Raw genomic sequence first — 20450 nt, 5'->3', positions numbered from 1 at the left:
AAAAGCCCAGTTGTTGTGGTTCCACAAATTCCTTCCCTCCTCTTTTTGGAGGAAAATTCAGTGGAGAAGCGGAACCCATTCGTAACTAGCAAGGAACCACGGAAGAGGATTAGCAAAGAGGAAAGAAGAACCGTGGAGTGTAAAATAGGGACATCTTGAATTAAGTAGGTTGTGGAGCCTATGAACAGGAACAGTCGTGGGGCATCCGAGTGTAACAACAGAAACAGCAAAGAGCTCAGACTAAAACTAGTCTGAAGCAGAAAGCGGTCATGATGAACGAGAAATCAGAAGGATGAGGAGAGAAGAATTATGTAGTTGTGGTGGCAGATGCTCCATCAGACTTCCCACAGATTAAGCAGAAAGAGAAACATTGACTGTGTAATGTATCGGAAACCAACATATTTGCATAATTAACCCTGACTTCCTCACTGGATCCATTTTCCCCCTGTATTTGAACTGTAATTCTCAGTTACACACTGGCAGGGACAAAGCAATTTAATGTTGTGCTTTTCAATTTCAAAAGCTCGGAATTCTCCTTTTCTTGTGCTCCTATTTAGTAGCTGAACCAGATGATCTAAAATCTAGGGACATTCACTTAATACCCATGATGGTAGCAAGAAAGGCAGACAGTGCTGTATTGAAATGCCTGATCCAGTTAATAGCTTGGGAAATTTTTTTTTAGATTTAACATTTTCCTAGTTCCTTCCTACTTACCATATATTGTTTGGTGAGTCACAGAAAGATGGCAGGAATGATAAGCAGAACAAAAAAGATAGCTGTTAAAACACAAAATCAGCACAGTTAGCACCTGGCATTATCTGCAGTGCTCCCTAGGAATTACCATGATTACCCCAACTAGGAAAAACAGTGGTGAGAAAAGGGAAGGAGCTCATCTTGACCCTACACCAGGAGGCAATCCCTCTTCCATAATGCCCCACTGCTCTGCTCCTTGGGGCAAATAGGACACCCTCAGTAAAGAGCAAGTCTCTGGGAAATTAGAGAACAACCACGGCCAAATGGTCAAGGTCTACGGATGCTGTGGTGTCTGGCAGAGCTTGCAGTCACTCCGTTATTCCTGCATATTATAATGTGTGCTACAAATGTCAGCGGGCTCCAGCTGGAATCCAGAGCCCTTGCTTGAAGTTTTGAACATATGCAGAGCGAGAGACTATTTCTAATTTAGGAGCTAAAGGTTGAATTGAAGATGGGGAAGGAGGAATAGAAAATCATTTCCAATTGATCTAAATGTACCAGTTTATCTGTGAGGAAATATTTTATTTCCTCACCCTCTTCAACCTCTTTGAATAGATGAAAGAAGCAAAGCATTTAAACTATTACTATTTTTTTCCAGTTTAAATTATTCACTGAACTCACACGAAGTTTTGGAGACAGATCTCGAACAGAATTCCAGTTAAAAAACTACGTTTTGATCTATTGATCTGAAAAAAGTCATCACAATCTGCTCTTATATCCATCATATTTCCTTTGAAAAAAAAAAGTCTTTATAAAAAGCCTAAGTACTTAAACAGCCTCTATTTACACTTCGTCTACTGACTTTTCACCCAACATATGGGCATAGATGTGCCTTGCAGCATGTTTATTAGCTTTTATAGCAGAGTTGGGTCTCTTCAGGAGCACAGCAAATTGAAAGGCAAAGGCACTGATGTGAGGGATAGGGCGAAGCCCAAGTGCAGTTAGCAGGATGGCATACCTGTCACCAGCTGTATCAGAGATGAGGGAAAGGATGGATGAATTGTACCTACAAAGAGAGAGAAATTCATGATTTTCTATCAATTTACTGCTCCAGGCAGAAGATCCTGCTCACTTTAGAAACAAATCAGGATGAAGGTAGAGCCAAGACGGGTCTGAGAGGTCTTTCTCTGCCATGTTTTTTTTCAGGAGACTGGAATTATTATCCTTTAGAAATCAATGCAAAAATGGCCTATTTCATCATCTTATCTAATTTGTTTTTCATCATCCTTATTTTAATATTTCAACTATTTATAATCTCTGACTATTTAATAGGTTATACCACTTTAATCCTGATAGACCTAAGTGAACTTAGAAATGGCAAAAAAGGATTACCCTTCAGGAGGAAGAAAAAGCAAAAAAAACAAATTGTGATTGATTGCCATACCTGAAACACTCTGAACTAGACGCCACTGGGAAACAGATGGATCTACAAAGAAGGGGAGAAAATGTCAGTTAAGGCTGACAAGGTGTCCTGCGAGAAATGTGGCTCGTTTCTACAGTCAGAATAGCAACTAGAGGTAAAGATGGCCAAGCTGCACCACAGCATTGCGGTTATGAGTCATAAGGGCTGGTCCTTATCTCATCTAGAACTGGCCTCCAAGATAGTCATTCGGGCTCTGTCATAGTCACTGGGGAGAAACAGGTCCTTATAGGGTGCAGTTCAGCTCATCCTAAGCCAGACCTCCAAAACAGGCCAGCTAACATCATAGCACCTTTCACATCTGCTCCTCTATGTTGTTTATCAAGGCAGCCTAGCTCAGATGCAGACGTCTGGGCAGTAGGTGTCTACAGCGATGCAAGATAATTTTTTCCTTAAAAGCCTAAGTCCTGTTGACCTCATTTTTTCCACTCTCATTTAGTAGGATTGAGTCATCTAAGAGCTTGCATTGATCTGGACCATTTGGATTGGCTTTCATTTGTATGAAATGGGGCACACAGCTATTTTGCAGGAGGTTGGGAGAGTCATGCAAGATTAAGAAGGGTAGAGGTGATGGATGGTTGGGTTCTACCATCTGCAACAGCTCTGCTTGCAATCAGAGGACCTCGGTGCTATCACAGACGCTTGGGCTCTCTCCACATGTCTTTCAGTGGTTTCCATTGAACTGGTGCAGTGTAGAGTTAGGGGAGATTGTGGAGTCTCCTCTGGAGATCTTCCAAACCCGCTTGGATGCAGTCCTGTGCCACGTGCTCTATGTGACCCTGTGTGTGCAGGGGGTGGACTGGATGATCTCTAGAGGTCCCTTCCAACCTTAAGCATTCTATGATTCTATGAGAGGCCATCAGAGAAGGTGTTGTCCCAAAAACAGGTTCTTAACCCAGCATGCAAAGAGCCAATAGACAAGATATTTGTTCAGAGATGGGTGCTAAGTGGTGACTCCACAGGGCTATCACACTTATCCCTGTTTGGTGTTTATTTACACTATGATCAGAAATACTTTACACAAATCTCTCCATCCCATAGCCCAGCCAGGCTGTTTCCTTAGACCAGTGTGCAGAGTTGGAAGGTTCTGGCCCCTGAATGGCCACAATGTGGGCTACCATCTTACCTGACTGGGTAATCTGTGATGGCCTCTTATCGTTATAGCTGCTGTCATTGGTGCACTGAATGTCAAGGGGGGTCCAGATGATATTGCCATTCTCCTTCTTGCATATGAGGGTGCCTGAGGTGGGAGGGTGCTTGTCATAACCGTTCTGACACTTGAAATGTAGCACTTGCCCCACGTTATAGGCTTTTTTCTTTCTTATGGAGGCATGCGGAAAAGCCTTGGGCATCCCACAGAAAGCTGTGAAATCATGAGGCAGTCCACAGTCAGGCAGATAGATCTAACCTTTAGTTTTTGTTTGTGAAAAACAAGGTTTTTATTAGTAGGAGGCATAGACAAGCAGGGAATACCAAACTTTCCTAATTCCTTGTGAGGGTGTCAAGCAGTCATCTGCTTACACCAAATCACTTGTTTAACAAAACAAATATTATAGCAAGATTTTCTTTCTTTATGACAACAAAAAGAAATCCTGAGGGTGAAATGAGCATGGAAATAAGCAGGATAAGATTATAATAATGTATGTGCTCTAGCTTACCTTTCCGGTCAAAGTCTGGAATATTTTCTTGTTTCTTGGGTGCAGGGCTCTGGGTTTTCCTTTCTGGCTTCTGTGTAAAGTCTAACTCAACCACGGGAGCCGTCGACAACAAAATGTTCTTGTCTGTGAGAGAAGTTTTATTTGCTGAATTACAGGACAAGCAGAAAAACGAAGTCAGAGCACCTCAACTTTTATAGGGTCTCTCTAATAGGATCCCTCTTATAAGCTTTATTATGCAGAGGTAAATAGGAAAGATCATTTGTTATGGCAATGTCCAGACGCATCTTATAATGACTAACTCATTGGAAAAACACTGCTGCAGTGTGCAGTAACAGGGCAATAATTACTTACCTACACATTCGAAGTTCGTGTAGAACCAATCAGCAATCCCATCTATACTTTTACACTGAATTCCCAGGTAGTGCCCCTTTCTTCTCTTATAGCCATCATCACAGTCATAATAGAGTTTGGTCCCCAGGGGATATGCTTCAAAAACATCGGCAAATTCAATTCTCTGCAGAGATGGGCATTCTTCTGCAAACAAAAAGCCCATAAACATGACACCGTCTACCTTATTCACCAAGGACTTCCTACAGGTTTCTGTCTCATCAGTATCAGATCATATCCAGAGATCAGTTAAGTATCCATGAAGAAACCAATGCTCTCAATCAAAGGGATGCAATCAAACCAGTTTCATAAATGGTGATGATGTTAGAGAGGTAGAAGAAGGGGATTTGAAGAGATTCACCTAGGCTGCCTAAGGGAGTTCAAATTCAGGCCCAGAGGGAAACCAGCCAAGTGAAACACAACAAACACATGACAAAGACGAGCAGCAAGTTCTGCTTTGAAGAGATTATGTATGAGAACTAAGGAGGCCATAACACTGAAGCTGGGAAAGAAATGACTCCCACTTGCAAGTTTCCCTCTAAAGAGCTCTTCAAGGGCATAGCTCCTAGAGCTATCAACTGGGATAGTCTCAGACCAAAGGTAGACATGACTACTCCTATAGAAGAAAGTCATGAAGAAAATTATAAAGTGGGGTATCTGAAAGGCACCTGAGTGAAATGGAATGCACAGCCAAGAGCTGACAGCACCATGTGCTCTGAACACCTGGGTCTATCTGTGGCTCAGCCCGGTTGAAATGAAGGAAAACCTGCGGTCATTCGAGCTAACATGCAATACAAGTTCAGCTTCATCCTCCTCCTGATAGAGAGATGCTCACACCTGCAGAAGGGTCAATCTGGATGTCATGTGAAGCTTTGGTTCTCTCTAAGACAAGGAGATGCTTAGATTCTGGTGAAATTATTGGTTATTTTAAGCCCATATTTTTTTCTTTATTTTAAATTTAGACCAATCTTCCCCTCCCGCAAGACTTCTTCACATAACAGAAGTTGCCATTGATTTTGTGAGTATAATTTTGTGCAAAGAAAATACTGGGGAGAAGACATAGCCTTGGGAGTTTCTGCCCTGAATGAAATGCAAACTTATACTCTTACAGTTATACAACTTTGTATATACAGCTATAACTAAATATAGTTATATATATAATTTATATATTTATATAGTTATACAAAAGCCATACATTCTTATAGTTAGGAGGGACTGATACCAGTCAGTTGTATTTCTTCTCGAGAAGAAAGGGTGCTGAAACCTGGAGATGCTGCAGCAGCTGGACTGGTGTTTGGAGGCACCAGGCATTGCTGCCTGTTCCTGCCGTAGTCGACCAGAGGCAGTTGTTGAGTCCTTTCTTTCTACACCCACTAAGTCGGAAATATGCAGCACTACCAACATTTGCTTAATGAAGCTGTACCAGATTATACTGTAAAGATGTAACCTGCATTAGAGACTACAGCCTTAATTCTATGGTAAGCAAAACGAGGTCATTAAAAGTTGCAATCATCCAAAAGCAAACATCAAAAAGACGAGTAGATTTGCAATTCAGACTGAGCGCGCCGAAGAGCATCTCACTGTGAAATAAGTTTGCAAACCTAAATATAACTTGCCCCAAAACAAGGACATTAAGCGTCGTGTCATCAGCAAATCACATCTAAATATACTTCTTAATCAGTTAGAATGAATTAAGTTGGATCATTTCAGTGCACTTGAGAAGTCAGCAGAAGCTGAGCTGGAGATGCAGACGCTGATGAAAGCACTATTTAATGATTATGTAAGGTCTAAAGGCTGAGCAATTCACAGATAAAACATTCTGTTTGCATCAGGACTGGCATTCAGGAGCTTTGGGTGCATGATCCATGGCCCTTGAAGCTTATGCATAATAGTCACAGCTATTATGAGCAAAATTTCTTAGTGTCTTCTGTATCTTGTGTCTTCACATTTTCTGTAACCATAATTAATACAGCCTTGGTAACCATCAAGAGTGACTGTGAATTCCTGATCGTTGTTCGTATAGTGGCATCTGCCCTTGACTCCTAAGCTGCCTTCTCCTTGAAACAAAGCCATGCCTTGCTGCCAGTAATGCAATCAATGATTTCCAGACCTGGTCCTGCAATGCCCTTTCCTTTCAGAATCATCTTGCTTTAATATTTTCTGCCCTTTTTCCTTTTTTATTATCTTGCCATTTAATAAAAGTCACAGAGTTTGAAGAGGGCACCAATAAAAAATGTTGTGAGCTGCTTAACAGCTAAGCTGCTTAAGGACTATTTCAATCCCCTTGTATTTTTGTGTTATCAAAGGATTTACCTCCTAAACAGTATCAGACTGTGGCTTTGACAGAAGCTACTGTACCCGAAATAGTTAACCACATGGTTTACCACAGACTGTCAGGGTGATTAAAATTAAAGAGTTATCAGATTAGTAGCAGGCTGCGAGCATGTACTCTCACTTTCCCTGAAAGCTAAAAGCATGTTTCCCTCAAGACTTCAAAAGGCTTCTTTGAAGCAGACTGCAGATCTGAATCTCAGCGAGAGACATTCAAACCTACAAGTCTTTACTGTCTTCTTAAGAAAACCCACAGCGTTTAGCCTATTCATCACAAAGGGCAACTGTTGTTTTAATCAATGATCAAATGAAGTTAGGGTTCTTCTGAACTTACACACATCAGATAAGAAATGCAGGGAGATGATGTGCATAGGGTATTGTGAACAATACCTGACTTTTTCGCCAGTCACAATAGTATTCTGCCTTGATCCATGCTGCAGGTGGATCTTGTTTAACACTCCTGGATCTGGCCTCTTCATTTCATCCACATCACTCAAAGTCCTGTCTTTTAACACCTAAACCTTTCTTTTCTGGCCTTCACGATCATATTCCTGATTCCAGCAACCATTTAGAAAGATGAATCTCCTATACTTCCTTAATATCATAGTGTCCTTCTGTTTACTTTCCTCTTTTGACTTCTACTGCTTCACTGTTGCATCAAATGTTTTATTCTCATTTTCAAGGACCTACTCAACTCATCGACTTACATATTCTATCAAAATATTGGCTTCTCTTTGGATGCAAGGCTTCATCACCCACACATTTGGTATGGAAATCACCAGCTTTTGGGCTACTCATGTGGTGCCTCTCACACTGGCAGTTGTCTTGCACAAATACATGCATTTCAAGGTAGCCAGTATCATTATTCATCTTAACTGTCTTTCTCCTTTTGATATTCTCATTTCTCTGCATATCAGTAGATTTTGTCTCTAATGCATTCCCAGAAATTTTGGTGCTGCTTTTCAAATGTTATCATATAGCAGATGGAGAAATTAGAAGGAAATTAGGAGGAGACTTGTAACAGATAATCAACATCTGTGGAATATATGACATAAAAGTAGTTATTGCATCTTTTGTTGTGGTGCCTGACAACATCCTGGCATGTCTGCAATTGGGCACATGAATTATACTTTGCCTGTGTGAGTTCTTGACAGGTACTACATGAAGCTTAATTGCTTTTGGTGACTGATGCATGATAGAAAGTTAGATGGCAATTCTGTCATTTCTGCTTCTGCGATATACGTGTGTAGTCTCTAATCTGGTATTCTATCATCTGATATTCAATCTATCTAGTCCATCATCTCTTGTACTAGGGTAACATTTAGGGGGTAGTTAAGCATGGAAAGGAAACAGTGTGCTCAAAATAAAGGAAAATATGTTAATATAAAGGAAAATTTTACAATTTTACATTTTATCAAGTCTCTGGAATCAAAATTCTAGTTTGTGCTGCATTTCCTTCTAATTCTTGTTTAGCCACGCCTGGCTTGAAGGTCAGAAGATTTAGGTCACTTGCATGATTTCATGGGTAAAACAGACCAGTGAATTTTACCCAGGTACTTTTGTAGTGAGTTCAATCATTTCTAGTTAACTGAAGCATATCTGCCTATGGGTAATTTCATTTATTTACAATGCTTGAAAGTTTGAGGAATCTCATACCAGGGCAATAGCAGTATGCAGGCAACTTTATCCTAAACATTATGACTATACAATATAAAAAGACTCTTAACTCTCCTTTAAGAAGACTATTTTCTTCTAACTTGTATATATTGGCTTAAATATTGTTGTGCTGCAGCTGCCTTCCTTGTTTCCTTTTGCCATTGTCAGCTGCAGCACATACACACAAGCAATGAGGCTGAGATGACAAGGAGATTGGTTCTAGAGAGTGTGCCGTGCCATCGTTAGAGACATGGCAAAGACCGAGTGTCTCACCAAATTTAAGGAAGATGAACCCCATGGAGCTACAGAAATCAAGGGCTTTTCAATGCAATGCAAAATAGCCACTAAAATTCTCACAGTAACTACGACAAAGGTCTTTCAATACCCTGACCAACTTGAAAAACAGAACATTACTTGCTGCATGTCTGTTTTACCCAGCTGAATCCCCTTGAACTTGCCACCACTTACTGTCCCCACAGGCTGGGCACAAAGCCTTGGGCTGCTCTCAGCATCTGACGTCTTTGCGTAGGCTCAGAGGACAGGAAACCATTAGTTAAGTCACCATCAGTTCTTTCAGTCCTTGGGTTTCTCCCTGCGGTTTCCCATTCAAATGCATAACTAAACCAATCAAAACTTTGGTTGTAGAGGATGTACTGGCAATATTAGGATTTTTGAAGATCGCCTGTGTATTTCTCTTTAGTGTCTGAGCTGGAAGATTAGTTTTAGGTAAGGCATCAGAAGTTTCTAACAGGTATTTTTAGTATTAGGAAAAGACAGACAATGAATCATGCCATGGTAACCCTAACTCAGAATTTCCTCTGCCTCATGACTCTGTGTCACCAGCTTTGATATTGTTCTGATGTAAAGTTAAAACTCTAAGATGCAAAAATAGGATTGTTTTTCCTAAATACAAAGCTAGTATGAAAGGAGCAGCAGGAAACTGGCTGCTCTGAAGATGTGATTAGAAGCAGTGAAAGAAACAAGCAGCTCATGCACCTGCCTACTTCAGAAATGAAAATAACTCTTCCCCAGAGATACCAAGAAACCAAACGGTCTCAAAATGAAGATTCCTCCAGATGTACCTGAAAAGCGAGTGCACCCTGGGGGTCATATGCAGTCAGAAACTAGCTGCTCTCTAAATAGATTGTGTATCTTGAAGACAAAACCGATATGGATGAAGAGAAGGAATCGATACCAGCAACTGGACTCAAAGGATAACAAACTCGTTCTAACTTCAAAACTTTTTCCAAAAGGGTATGTTAATGTTACCTGTATCTCTGCCTGCTTCCTTCCCATCCTCACCCTGCTTCCTAGGCTTGTCTGATTAATGCTATTATTTTGTCTCTGTGGATTTTTAAGCCCTCAATAGATCCGAGTTGTGAAGGAGAGGTGCAGATCAGTTGTTTATGGTGATCTGAGAGATTTTAGCTATATTGTTAACCACACAGAGACTAGGGGGTCTTAGTGGTAATGGACTTACAATTTAACTGATGGAAGTACAGTACAAATGAAATCACAAGAATTCATGCAAACAGCAATGGAGAGAGATCAGAAGATGGATTTTAATATTCCTAGCAGTGGAGAAGGGGCATGTCCTATTCTAAAGACTAGTGTTAACAGATCAGTGATCAGCAGAGCTGAATTTGCTGGCAGTAGAAATTACCTCTGCTGCAAAGTCAGTATAAAATAAGCTGGAATATGAATGAGCAGGAGCTATTTGCTGGCTCTGTGGAAATTTATGGATATGGAAAATTATGGTTAGAAGATATGCAGCTCATCTCTTGTCTCTGTCATACCAACCAGCTGTTTGCAGTTGACCTTTGCTGTGAAATCTAATGCAAAAAGAAGTGAAATGTGCTATCCTTCTAAATGTTTCTTCAAAGAGCAAGGCTGGGGTTGGTTTGAGAGTGAATTAAACTTTCTTGCTCTGAGGGAGGCTTTTCAAGCACAGCTCTAGCCCCAATAACCAGTCCTCTTTGTGCCTCCTGTAAGGGGTGGAGCTGGACCGACTTCTCCAGAGGACAAGGGACACCTAACTTATGTTCTGCAGAGCACTGCTGTAGGCATCTCCCTCGTTAGTGGCTACAGTGACAGCTTTGGGAGAATAGCCCTACATGCCCACACTAGGAATCAGTGCGGTTTAGCTAATGCACTGATTTAATATTAAACCTTGCTTTTCTGTGAGTCTACCACCAAGAAGCTCTAAGAGTTTCATCTTCTGCTGACCCAATTGTTGCTTGACTGAGCATCAGTCTTCCCTCCTCCTAAACGCAACTATTTTCATCATCTATCACCAGCTCACCCCTGTTATAACATATAGACTAAAAGAAGTCCCAACAAGCTGAGATTCATCTGACCAAAAGCAGACAACCGCAGGCAGGCTAGCTGTTTAATTTCCCCATGTAGTTACTAGAAAGGGACTTATAACACATGACTCATCTCATCTTGCAGGGGCTGTCTGCAATATGGTAGATGATCCCTGCCCTAAAAATGCTGCTTTCTCTCCACCGGCTCTGAAGGGCATCCAGCCTGACAGTGCAGATGGCCAAAGTTGAACAAGATGAGTCTTGGCCAAGGGAGCCAGGATGGGGATGTGGACTGCAAATGTGGAATTGAAAGACAGAAGGTTAGGAAAGAGGCAGAGTGTTTCATGAGTGAGGGAAAGGGATGAAAACTAGCCTGAACATAGTGCAGAGAAGGTACAAAACAGGATGGGGAATATTTGTTTTTCTTATTCTTTTGCTTTTGGATGTTTTGAACCTTCTTGATTCTGTGGTAAAGCCACAGACCTTGAATTAATTTAAGGCAAACACTGCAGCATGGCAGCAGAGCACACAGTGTCTGGCTTTGAAAATATCGTTCATGAAGAGCCTTGTTTTGGTGCATGACATTGGAGTTTTGAACAGGTTCGACTATACTTTGCTTACATCTGTGATTTCAGTAACACTTGTGTCTTCAGTAATTCCGTCTAAAGGGAAAGACACAGAATTAAGAAAGAAAATTGTCTTTTGAAGCAGGAGCAGAGGCATTCAAATCATTTTCTTTGGCCTGAACTTTTTCAGCATTGTCTTTTGTTGGGTAGGAAGGGTAGTAGAATATATCCTCCCTGAACCAGGTGACAACCATGTGTTCCCACCTTGAATAGCATTGGAAAAAAAAAAGGCTTGATGAGACTCCTTTTATTTCAAATAGTCTAAGAAAGCAAAGCAAACAAAACAAAAAACAGTATTGTGGGTTTTAGGATTTATCTCATTTATCTCATGCCTTAAACATGGAGAACATAAAGAAAAGGCAGCAAAGATGACAGAGTGCTGCTAATGTGGTGGGGCTGAGGAATGGGGAATTGAGCAAAGAAGGTTGTGGAAGTACTTTGTAAGTGTGAGTTCTGGAGAAGCCCTGGAAGAAAGATGGAGAGAAAACCTGGTGAATCAGACTGCAGAATTGTTCCAAGGTTCAGAACTGGGGTCAGGAGCTGGAAGATGAAAACATCCAAAAGTCAAGATTTGAAGACACCATTAGGGTAAAGAGAGAAGCAAATGCTTCTAACAGACATCAGGGAAGAAAACAAGGAAATCAGAAGTCCAACATTATGAAAGCAATAATGAGCAAAGTCAAAGCTGGGCTTTCCAAGAATAGCCAAAGAGTATTTTTTTTACAAAGATGAGAGGAAAGGACATAACAGAATTTACTGAAAGACTGGGATGTGAAGAGGAGACTGGAAGACAGTCTTTGCAGTCATGGGTAATGCGGAGATAAGAGAGTAATGAAATTAGGAGAGAAAACCCAACAGTGGCATATCCTCGGTGCCTGAAACAATTCCTCCATCTCAAGGTGAAAGCAGATACTGCAGGGACTCTGCCCATAACTTCACTATGCTTTTTTTTTTCAGCAGGATCACAATTTTAGCATTTTTTTTTGGTTGTAGCTGTATGTTGGGCACTTTGCCGCTGAAGCCACTATAATGGAGGTTTTATAAAAGTATATGCTCTCTGGGCAACCTTGCAAGAAGCACAATGACAACTTGAATTTATTCCACACTACATTTCAAATTCACAGCAGTGAGCACTCATATGCAAGTATAATGGGAAAGAAATTCCTCTCATTTAAATGATCTGGTGCCCACCTTGTGTGAATGAAATCCAAATGAATGAAATTCCTTCCTTTGTGAGTGCTTTCCAGGTTTGAGTTGCAAATCTATTCAGTGTATTCCTGTAAGATGAATACCAAGATTGTGCTTGCCCCTCAGCTAGCATAAATGAAACCTAGTCCATTCCTGAAGCTTCTAGGCACTGATAGATAATCTGAAGCCCTTCAGGAGAAAATCAGATGTCTTTTAATTTTTACTAAAGGACTGATCACCCCATGCCTCAGTTTCCCCAGTTGCACGGAAGAAGACTTTGCCTTCAGTCCAAAAACAAAAGGCTTTTTATTTTCTTACTCTCCAGGTGATATTTATTCTTCAGATTGTGTTTTGCCCATAAACCATTTACTGAACAACTTCTGTGACAGGGCCTTTTTTTATTATTTTTTTAAAAAAAGAACTCACAATACTGAGAAGAGTTAAAAAGGCTAAAGAAAAATAGCATGAATACCATTGTATGTATTGGACTACAGGGATATGTAGCTGATTTTTGACTAGGGTTTGATCTAGCCTCTTTTTCTTCAACAAGGAGAGGACTTCTTGTCTTTTCTGTGTCCCTTTAAAGAATAAAACCAATATGTCTTGCAGTAACAATATTTTAGGCGTCTCTAAAATAGAAAGTCCTAAATTGGTTGAAGCAGTATTTCTATCTCAGTCTATTATTTGCGGAGAAAAAATAAATATATGCATTTTAATATTAATAATTAGGTAATTTCAATTAATAACAAATAATACTGAATTTGATATTTAAGTTTAAAGATTGATTTAATTAATATTAAGTAATATTCATGTTACCTTTAAATATCGGGAAAAGACATTCAAAATATATACAGGAAGCTGAGCAAGGAAGAACTTGGCAGTACAAAGAATGCAATGGTATGCATTTATTCATACAGCAAAGAATTAAATCACATCAAATAGCATAACATGCAACTGCTTAACACCTCTCAATTTTTCCAAAAAACAGAAAGATTTCTGATAAACGATACTTGCCTGCAAGAATTCTCACAATGTGTCCCAGGCACAGTAATACAGAGAGCTTGATATAGGGGACCTGACTCATCCCAGAACCGATCCTATTTACATATCGCTGGCTGCACATCTCACAGTGATGTTCTCTCATATAACACTTAAAAAATCTGCTGTGGGCACTGGGATTTCACTTGGCTCTGCAAATGTGAGTGAAAAGACGCAGCATTTATGGGCAAAGTACTTTAATGAGAATAAAACCACCTGCAGGGGTTAAATATTTGCTAAGAGCCTTCCTGGGTAATATTAGTGTAGTTGCTTGGTTTTAAGCAATCCAATCCTTTTTGGAGACACCCTGACCTTTGTAAAATTAGCACCCCTGTTAGAGAAGATCAGTTAGCAATAACGGTATCTGTATCTGAAATCCTGCCTTAGGCTCTATCTATCTGCTCATATCTCTGAGTCTGGAAATCACCAAAGGAGCAGCCTAGAGGATATAAGCACAGGGATGGAGCATAGAGGATATAAGATTTTCTTCTTCCCATAAACCAACATTTTTCCCCTCCAATCTCAAATGCTCATATATATCACCATACCATTTCTTAACACATGCCCTTGTCTTAATAAGTGAACCAAACATAAAGAGTATTAAAATTCCTCAGAGTACAAACCTGTGCCGAATGCTGAATGAAGCAGCTGCTTCCTTTCACTGTTTGTAGGTAATATTGGCTGGGATGTGTGGCTGAAAAAACACACGGTGTCTCTGGTACCAACAGTCAGCTTGAATGACACCTTTTAGCTTGTAACATTGCTATGAATCTTACCTCTGGAGGTAAGATTGACATTTCGGTGTCTATTTTTGCATTTCCTAAAGATATATGCAAAATGGAAGAAAAACAAACTCAAAGAGCTACCTAAGGCACACAGGGCTGCTTTGATCTGCCCACTGTTCCAGTGATGGGTTGGAGGATACATACATTACTCAGACAAAAAAAAAATATCATGAACTGCTCTGGATTGTCTCCACTTGATGGTTTGTGGGCACAAAACCCTCTTCTCTCATTTCCTTAGAATAACAAATTCCTTAAGCTCTTGACTTCTTTTCTTACCTGAAAGAAGTCAGGATGTTATGAACCTCCTCCGGGACTGACCACAAAAAAAAAAGAGAGTATTTTCCCTCCCCAAAAGGCAGAAATAGCCTTTTACCTGTTCCGCTCCTCTGGATGGATCCAACCATGAGCCACATCAAAAGGCACTTGAGCTCCATGGAGCGTGTTCACATGCTCTTTCCGCAGCGCTGAGGATGAGGCAGGTTCTCAGAAGCGAGGGGCTCGTGTGGGCAGAGCCACCAAGGCATCGACGGAGCCCCGTAGGAGACACCGCGAGGACCGTGCGCGCTGGTCAGCGAGATCACCGCGGCGCCGGCTGGCTCCGCTCGCGCGAGTGAAGGCTGCTCCCCGTTCACGGCTTAGTAGATTTTTATCCAGGAAATCCTACTCGACGCTAAGCGTCGCGTGTGTGCAGTCGTATGTAGGAAGTGGTTTGACACAGCAGTTACCGACTCTAGAGCTGTTCCACTACAGTTGTGGCCAGGAGAACGGGGCAAGATTTTAAGGGCTCTGTGCAGTCACTCGACTCCCAATTTTTACTGCACAGGAATCTGACGGTGGCCTTAACTCTAGGGGAGCTGCTGAATGACAGTGGACCTTGTGTCCCATCATTGTGACCCACCTATGGAAAGAAAAAAAAACCCTGGAGGTAACCCCAGGGCTTTTTGGAGATCTCTGCCTACGGACCATTTGCTTGGACTTCTCGGAGATCTTTATCTGCTGCTGTGTTTTCATGTACGCTGTTTTGATGTATGCAGTGTTTTCTGAGTGAAAAAACAAACTTCTGGAAGCTTGCAAGTTTGAAGAAAAATATATATTAGGTCCAGGTAGGCAGGTTTGGAAACGGTTTCTCTCATTCCCAAACTGCCTGGCCGTGCTTCAGCAAAGCCAGGTCTTCCAAATGTCTGTACAAAAAGGAAGAATGACCCCCCCTCAACAAAAAAAAAAATAGAAATGATCAAGAAAGTAGTGCATGTTATATAGTTTTCCTACAGTCATTTCTACATAAATTATTTTCCTTTAATGCCTAGAGAATTAGTTGGAATAGGCTATAAAAAAAGAATAGATTAAAACTAAATTATATTAAAAATAACAGATTAAAACTATCTATCATCTGTGGTATTTTCTACTGATATGCTTAGATCGCCTATAAAATGCACTATTTATTCCTGCAACATGATTATCATGTGCCAGACACGTGCTTCCTCTATATAAACCCTTAATAAATTAAATCTTTATAGCAAGTATGACTAAGAAATATAAGTAAGTGATGCATTTGAAATGAGGCTGCAGAGAGAGGCAATGCTATTGCCCTCACTGTCTGTCCATGCTCCACAGACAAGACCATCGTGTTACTGCTGAGGACGTTCCTACCACTTCATCTTCCATATTCAGTAGTGCAACAGCAAGCACAACAGGACTTGGAGAGTTTGTGCTCGAGATATCTGTTGGAAAGACACAGGCCCCAGGTTTCCTGAAAAGTTTCCAAGAAGCCCAGAGTTGGGCAATGGCACACGCAGAACTGCCACTGCTTTGCCTGGAAAATGTATTTGCACGAGGAAGAATCAGAGATCAGTTATCTCATGATTTGTTCTTCCTCTACAAAATGCATGGTGTGCTCATTGCACGTGCAGGGGTTTGCGCCACAGCTTCTGCTTTTGTTTCTTACTTGGACAAACAAATTCTGGTGAATTTTATAGCTGTTTGCATTCTTGGGCAGAAGGGTTGATTTCGGTAAGTGAGTGGAGCCACGTGCACCCTTTCATGCCGCTTTTAGGCAGGAAAACTCAATGCAGAGGGATAACGGCTAACATTTTATTAGCAAGGGTGAGTATTTAGCCTACGAAGAGCATGTGATGGTCCCTGAACGGTGACCTCCCAGGTGGCTAATTGCTCCAACCACAGTTTGCATAAGAAAGACTCATAACGCTGGCATTCAGGCTTGGTAAAGGTCAGGAAAGCGGTTACTGCTTGTGCGAGCAATTAGTTAGGTCAGCTTGTGAAATAGGTCAGCTTGCTGAGCGATTCCAGGAAAAAAGAAAAAAAAAGAAAAAAAAAGAAAAAAAAAGAAAAAAAAGAAAAAAATAAGTTAAAAAAAAAAAAACCTTCTTCTGGGCGCTGCAGGTAGAAAGTATTCATCTGACCCAAAGCAGAGCTTCGTACAGAAAGGAGGAGGAGGAGAACTGAGGGAGCAGGCTAGGGAGAAAGTTACCTAACACGGTAAAAAAAAAAAGAGGGAAAAAAAAAACAGTTATCTTTGCAATTTAGCTGATTAGCGTGACTTGTCATCCAAAGAAGTGTGTGGCAATAAAAGAGATAAAAAGTGATGGAAAGCTAGAAAGTGATGGAGGGAAATGGGAATATCTTCAGTGTCTTACAAGGTGTCGTGGGAAGGTGTTAGAGTTGCTTTTTGAACATTCTTCCAAGAACCATTCCTTTAAAGAATAGGGGGTTTTGCTGCGCAGGAAAGTATTTTCTTTCAGGGCTAGGAGGAAAAGAGACTGTCACATGGGCCGGATCACAAGCGAGAAAGGCAAAGCAAGATTTTGAAGATTATTTTTTGTTTTTAAAAAATGCCGCTAGACCAAGCAAAATACAGAAAAGGAATTGCCAGAGAAGAAAACAGCAAGAAAAAATAAAAATGTTTTTGCAAATGTTACTGCACACTGAATCCTTTGGTCCGGAGCACTCACTAATGAAGGCTACAAGTTTATTTTTCAGTGTCTCTGATGGAGTTTTATCTGACAGGAAAAAAAGAAAAGCAGAATCATACGGAAGCTGGGGAGAAAATAGAAATTCATATGGGCCCATATCAAGGATTCATACAGAAATTCATATGGGTCCCTATCAAGACGTTTGATGCTTGATGTCAGAAGCAAAGACAATCCAGCTAATAGAAAGCTGTACCCTTGTCCTGTTTAAAGGAGTGGAAAATATCCATATAACTCACTAAAATAAGCAGGTTCTATGCTTTCTTTTCTTATTTCACTTCTCTGCTATGAATTGCTCTTATGTGAGCCCTCCGTTCAAGGGAATGTCACTTCATATAGACCTTGTACATTGCTCATATGGCCTTGAAATTATGGTGATGATAGTTATTAACTCGTGTTATTTACTGCTTGACTTGGAAGAAAATGTGTGGGGAACTCCGCTGTAGGCATGTGATGTGATGCTGCTGTGCTGAACAGCTGAAATTCAGATAGCTGGGTTTTGCACTCAAATAGACTGTTCTTGGCTTCCTTTACAGAACATGTAGGGTACTGTGGTTAGTATCGCCAAGAACAGTCATTAAAGATGCTGTGACAGCATTGGGTGGCCATGGTCCCACTTTCTTATTTCTTCTTTCTTTCAGTCTTATTTTCTGGCCTAATCTTTTCCAAACTTCTCTTCTTCATTAGTGGATGTTGCCTCTTCTAGTGGATGTTGTTTGGCCTTTGCAGTTGCATCGTGTTTCCTCCCCTTTTCCTGCCCTTGCTGGTTCTGCCTTGCCATGGCTTTTACACAGGTTCCTCCTCCACCAGCACATCTAAGTATGAACATGTTTTCTCCCCAGCCTGGAGGATGTTCAGTGCAGACAGAATTTTTAGGGAATTAATAAAGCAATCTTAAAAAGTATCCTCTGTGAGCTGTTTCAAAACTGTGGAACTCAGTCAGATGTGTGGAGCTGTTCACAGGGTGGCAAAAGGCATATCTGAGAGGTAAAGACCCTTCACATTTTCCACAATGCTCCTCAGACAGCATCTAGCACTGCTCCAAAGCAGGAAAACCACTTTTATTGTGTGCTAGAAAAAATCATCAGAACTTTTTCCCCAACCTGATTGTTTACAGAGGCCAAACTGTTTTAATTGGTGCTTTTTCTCCATAAAGGTGAGACAGAGCACACGTGGCACATACCTTAATTGGAGCAGATTTTACTAGGCAAACAGTTTAAGTGCAAGGGAGGCTTGTATGGTCAAAAGAGCTGTAAAAGTTCCTCCTTGAGTCAATGAAGACAGTCAACAAGAGCATCTAGAGAGTGATTCATCTCCTCTTTTGGACATATACATAAAGATAAGATGAATCATCCATTAGAACTGCCCTCCCTCCTTCCCATCTGCTTTAAACCATCACAACCAGTTTAAACTAAACACAGACTTTTTAGGCAGCCACAGCAGGATGAGATTAATGCATCCTGAAAAAAAAATTTACTGAATTTCACAAGAGAGTCTAACATGCATGTGACCGAATATAGTCCCCCCCAGTCAAATGTCTTGGATGCAGTTCATTACATTCCTATTAAGGACTCCTTTCACAAACACTGTGTTGTGACAAATAAGGAAGGACCATGAAACTCCAAGGGACCTCAGCAGTTCAGGTTTCAGTGTCTGGCTGAATCCATCAGCCAGGTCGCTTAGTGTCCTTTATTAGCTCCTTTACTATGCTCTGCCTCAAAAGCTGGAGCACATCTATGTATTAATTGAAAGGGATCTGTTGTGTTCCTACCACTCAGTAGGTACCGAGTGTATTTCATAGTCCAGTGCAAAGCAGGGAGAAAAAAATCTACATCTCCACTTCCTTCACCATGCTTGCTAACCATGAATGGTGCCATGAATAATTATTATACCATGGCTCACTTCTGACACGTCAAGAATATGCCTTTTGGCATACTTTCTGTTTATAGACATGGTGTCCATCGCCTAATTCATCCCCCATTCAAACCTCTTGATATTGTCAATCTCCACCGCCTTCTCTGGCAACAAGTTGCAGGAGTGTAAGTTTACAGGTATAAATTGAAACAAAGGAAGTTTAATCTCCATATGAGGAAGAACTTCTTTGCTGTGAGGGTGCCAGAGCCCTGGCACAGGCTGCCCAGAGAGGCTGTGGAGGCTCCTTCTCTGGAGATCTCCAACCTGCCTGGATGCCACCCTGTGCCCCGTGCTCTAGGTGTCCCTGCTGGAGCAGGGGGATTGGACTAGATCTTCTCTAGAGGTCCCTTCCAATCTCAACCATTCTGTGATTCTGTGAGTTCAGTACCCCTATGCAAAGAATCTCTTTTATTCTATGCTCTTAGAACTCTTAGAATGTCTAAATCTCTGTGTTGAACTCAAATCTCTTGAGTTGTGTAAGTCTCTGTGATGTTATTCAACATGCCCTCTCTCTTTGCTAAACTTTAATAAGAATCTTTATACTATCTGTCAAGCTGGGAAATATACCCTTGCTGAAATAGAGGGTGAATTATAGCACAAAACTGTCTCTAAATCTGTTTCTAAAAAAAAGAAAAAAAAAAGTGTCTATAAATGGTTCAAGTCAAAATGGAAGTGTATGTTGATTGGCACCAATTAACTGCCAGAAGCAAAGGCTATATTGAAAGGATTCCCTAGGTGGTATCTTGGGTCTTAGGCTATTCAATATTTTCAGCAGTTGTCTGGATGATGAATGCAGACTCTGCTTACTGTGTTTGCAAAAGATGCTAAGCCAGGAGGGACAATGAAAATAAGGCAGAAAGGCAATTCAGCATGACCTCAATACACTGGTCAGGAAACAGGGATGCAGTTTAAAAAATAAGTACAACTATTTTGCATAGGCAGAATTAATCTGCCCATCTACAAGATGGAGTACGTCTATCACTAATGAGATAGTTGTTTTTCAGAAACCAAATTAAGGCTTGCATGCAGAACACCAGTCAGCAATGTCATACTCATGAAAAACATAAATGACGTTCTGAAATGTATAGAATGTGCAAAGCAATCCTTTTACTTTACATTGTGGCAATAAAGTCACAGACCACATACATCAGGAGAAATACGGAGCACCTGAAAACAGTTGAGAGGAAAATGATGAGAGTGATAAAAGCTCTACAAAACATGATGTAAAAGGAAAGACTGAAAAAATTGGCATTGAGGAAACATGATGGAGAAGGGGGCAATATAAAAGACTTCAGCAGTGACAGAGGTGGAGTAGATTCTGTCTGAGCATGGACTAGATGAGCTCTCGAGTTCTCTTGCAGCACTGGAGTCTATGATCTGTTAAGGATTACGCTCTTCTTC

General features: G+C 40.9%; 1 protein-coding gene across 1 annotated transcript; it reads right to left on the bottom strand.

Moving 5' to 3' along the window:
• Positions 1–1694: 1694 nt before the first annotated feature.
• Positions 1695–14651, bottom strand: IL2RA (interleukin 2 receptor subunit alpha). Its single transcript, XM_010225194.2, has 5 exons — positions 14522–14651; positions 4183–4365; positions 3832–3954; positions 3300–3536; positions 1695–1759 (listed from the first exon to the last, which is right to left on the bottom strand). The coding sequence occupies exons 1-5, from the start codon at positions 14580–14582 to the stop codon at positions 1695–1697; spliced, it is 669 nt and encodes a 222-aa protein (XP_010223496.2). The 5' UTR covers positions 14583–14651.
• Between the last annotated feature and the right edge of the window lie 5799 nt (positions 14652–20450).

Source organism: Tinamus guttatus, unplaced genomic scaffold (genome assembly GCF_059628265.1).
Source record: "Tinamus guttatus ecotype Peru unplaced genomic scaffold, ASM5962826v1 Tinamus_guttatus_pri_ptg000434l, whole genome shotgun sequence".
Lineage (NCBI taxonomy): Eukaryota > Metazoa > Chordata > Aves > Tinamiformes > Tinamidae > Tinamus > Tinamus guttatus.
This window is presented reverse-complemented; position numbering and strand designations above follow the sequence as displayed.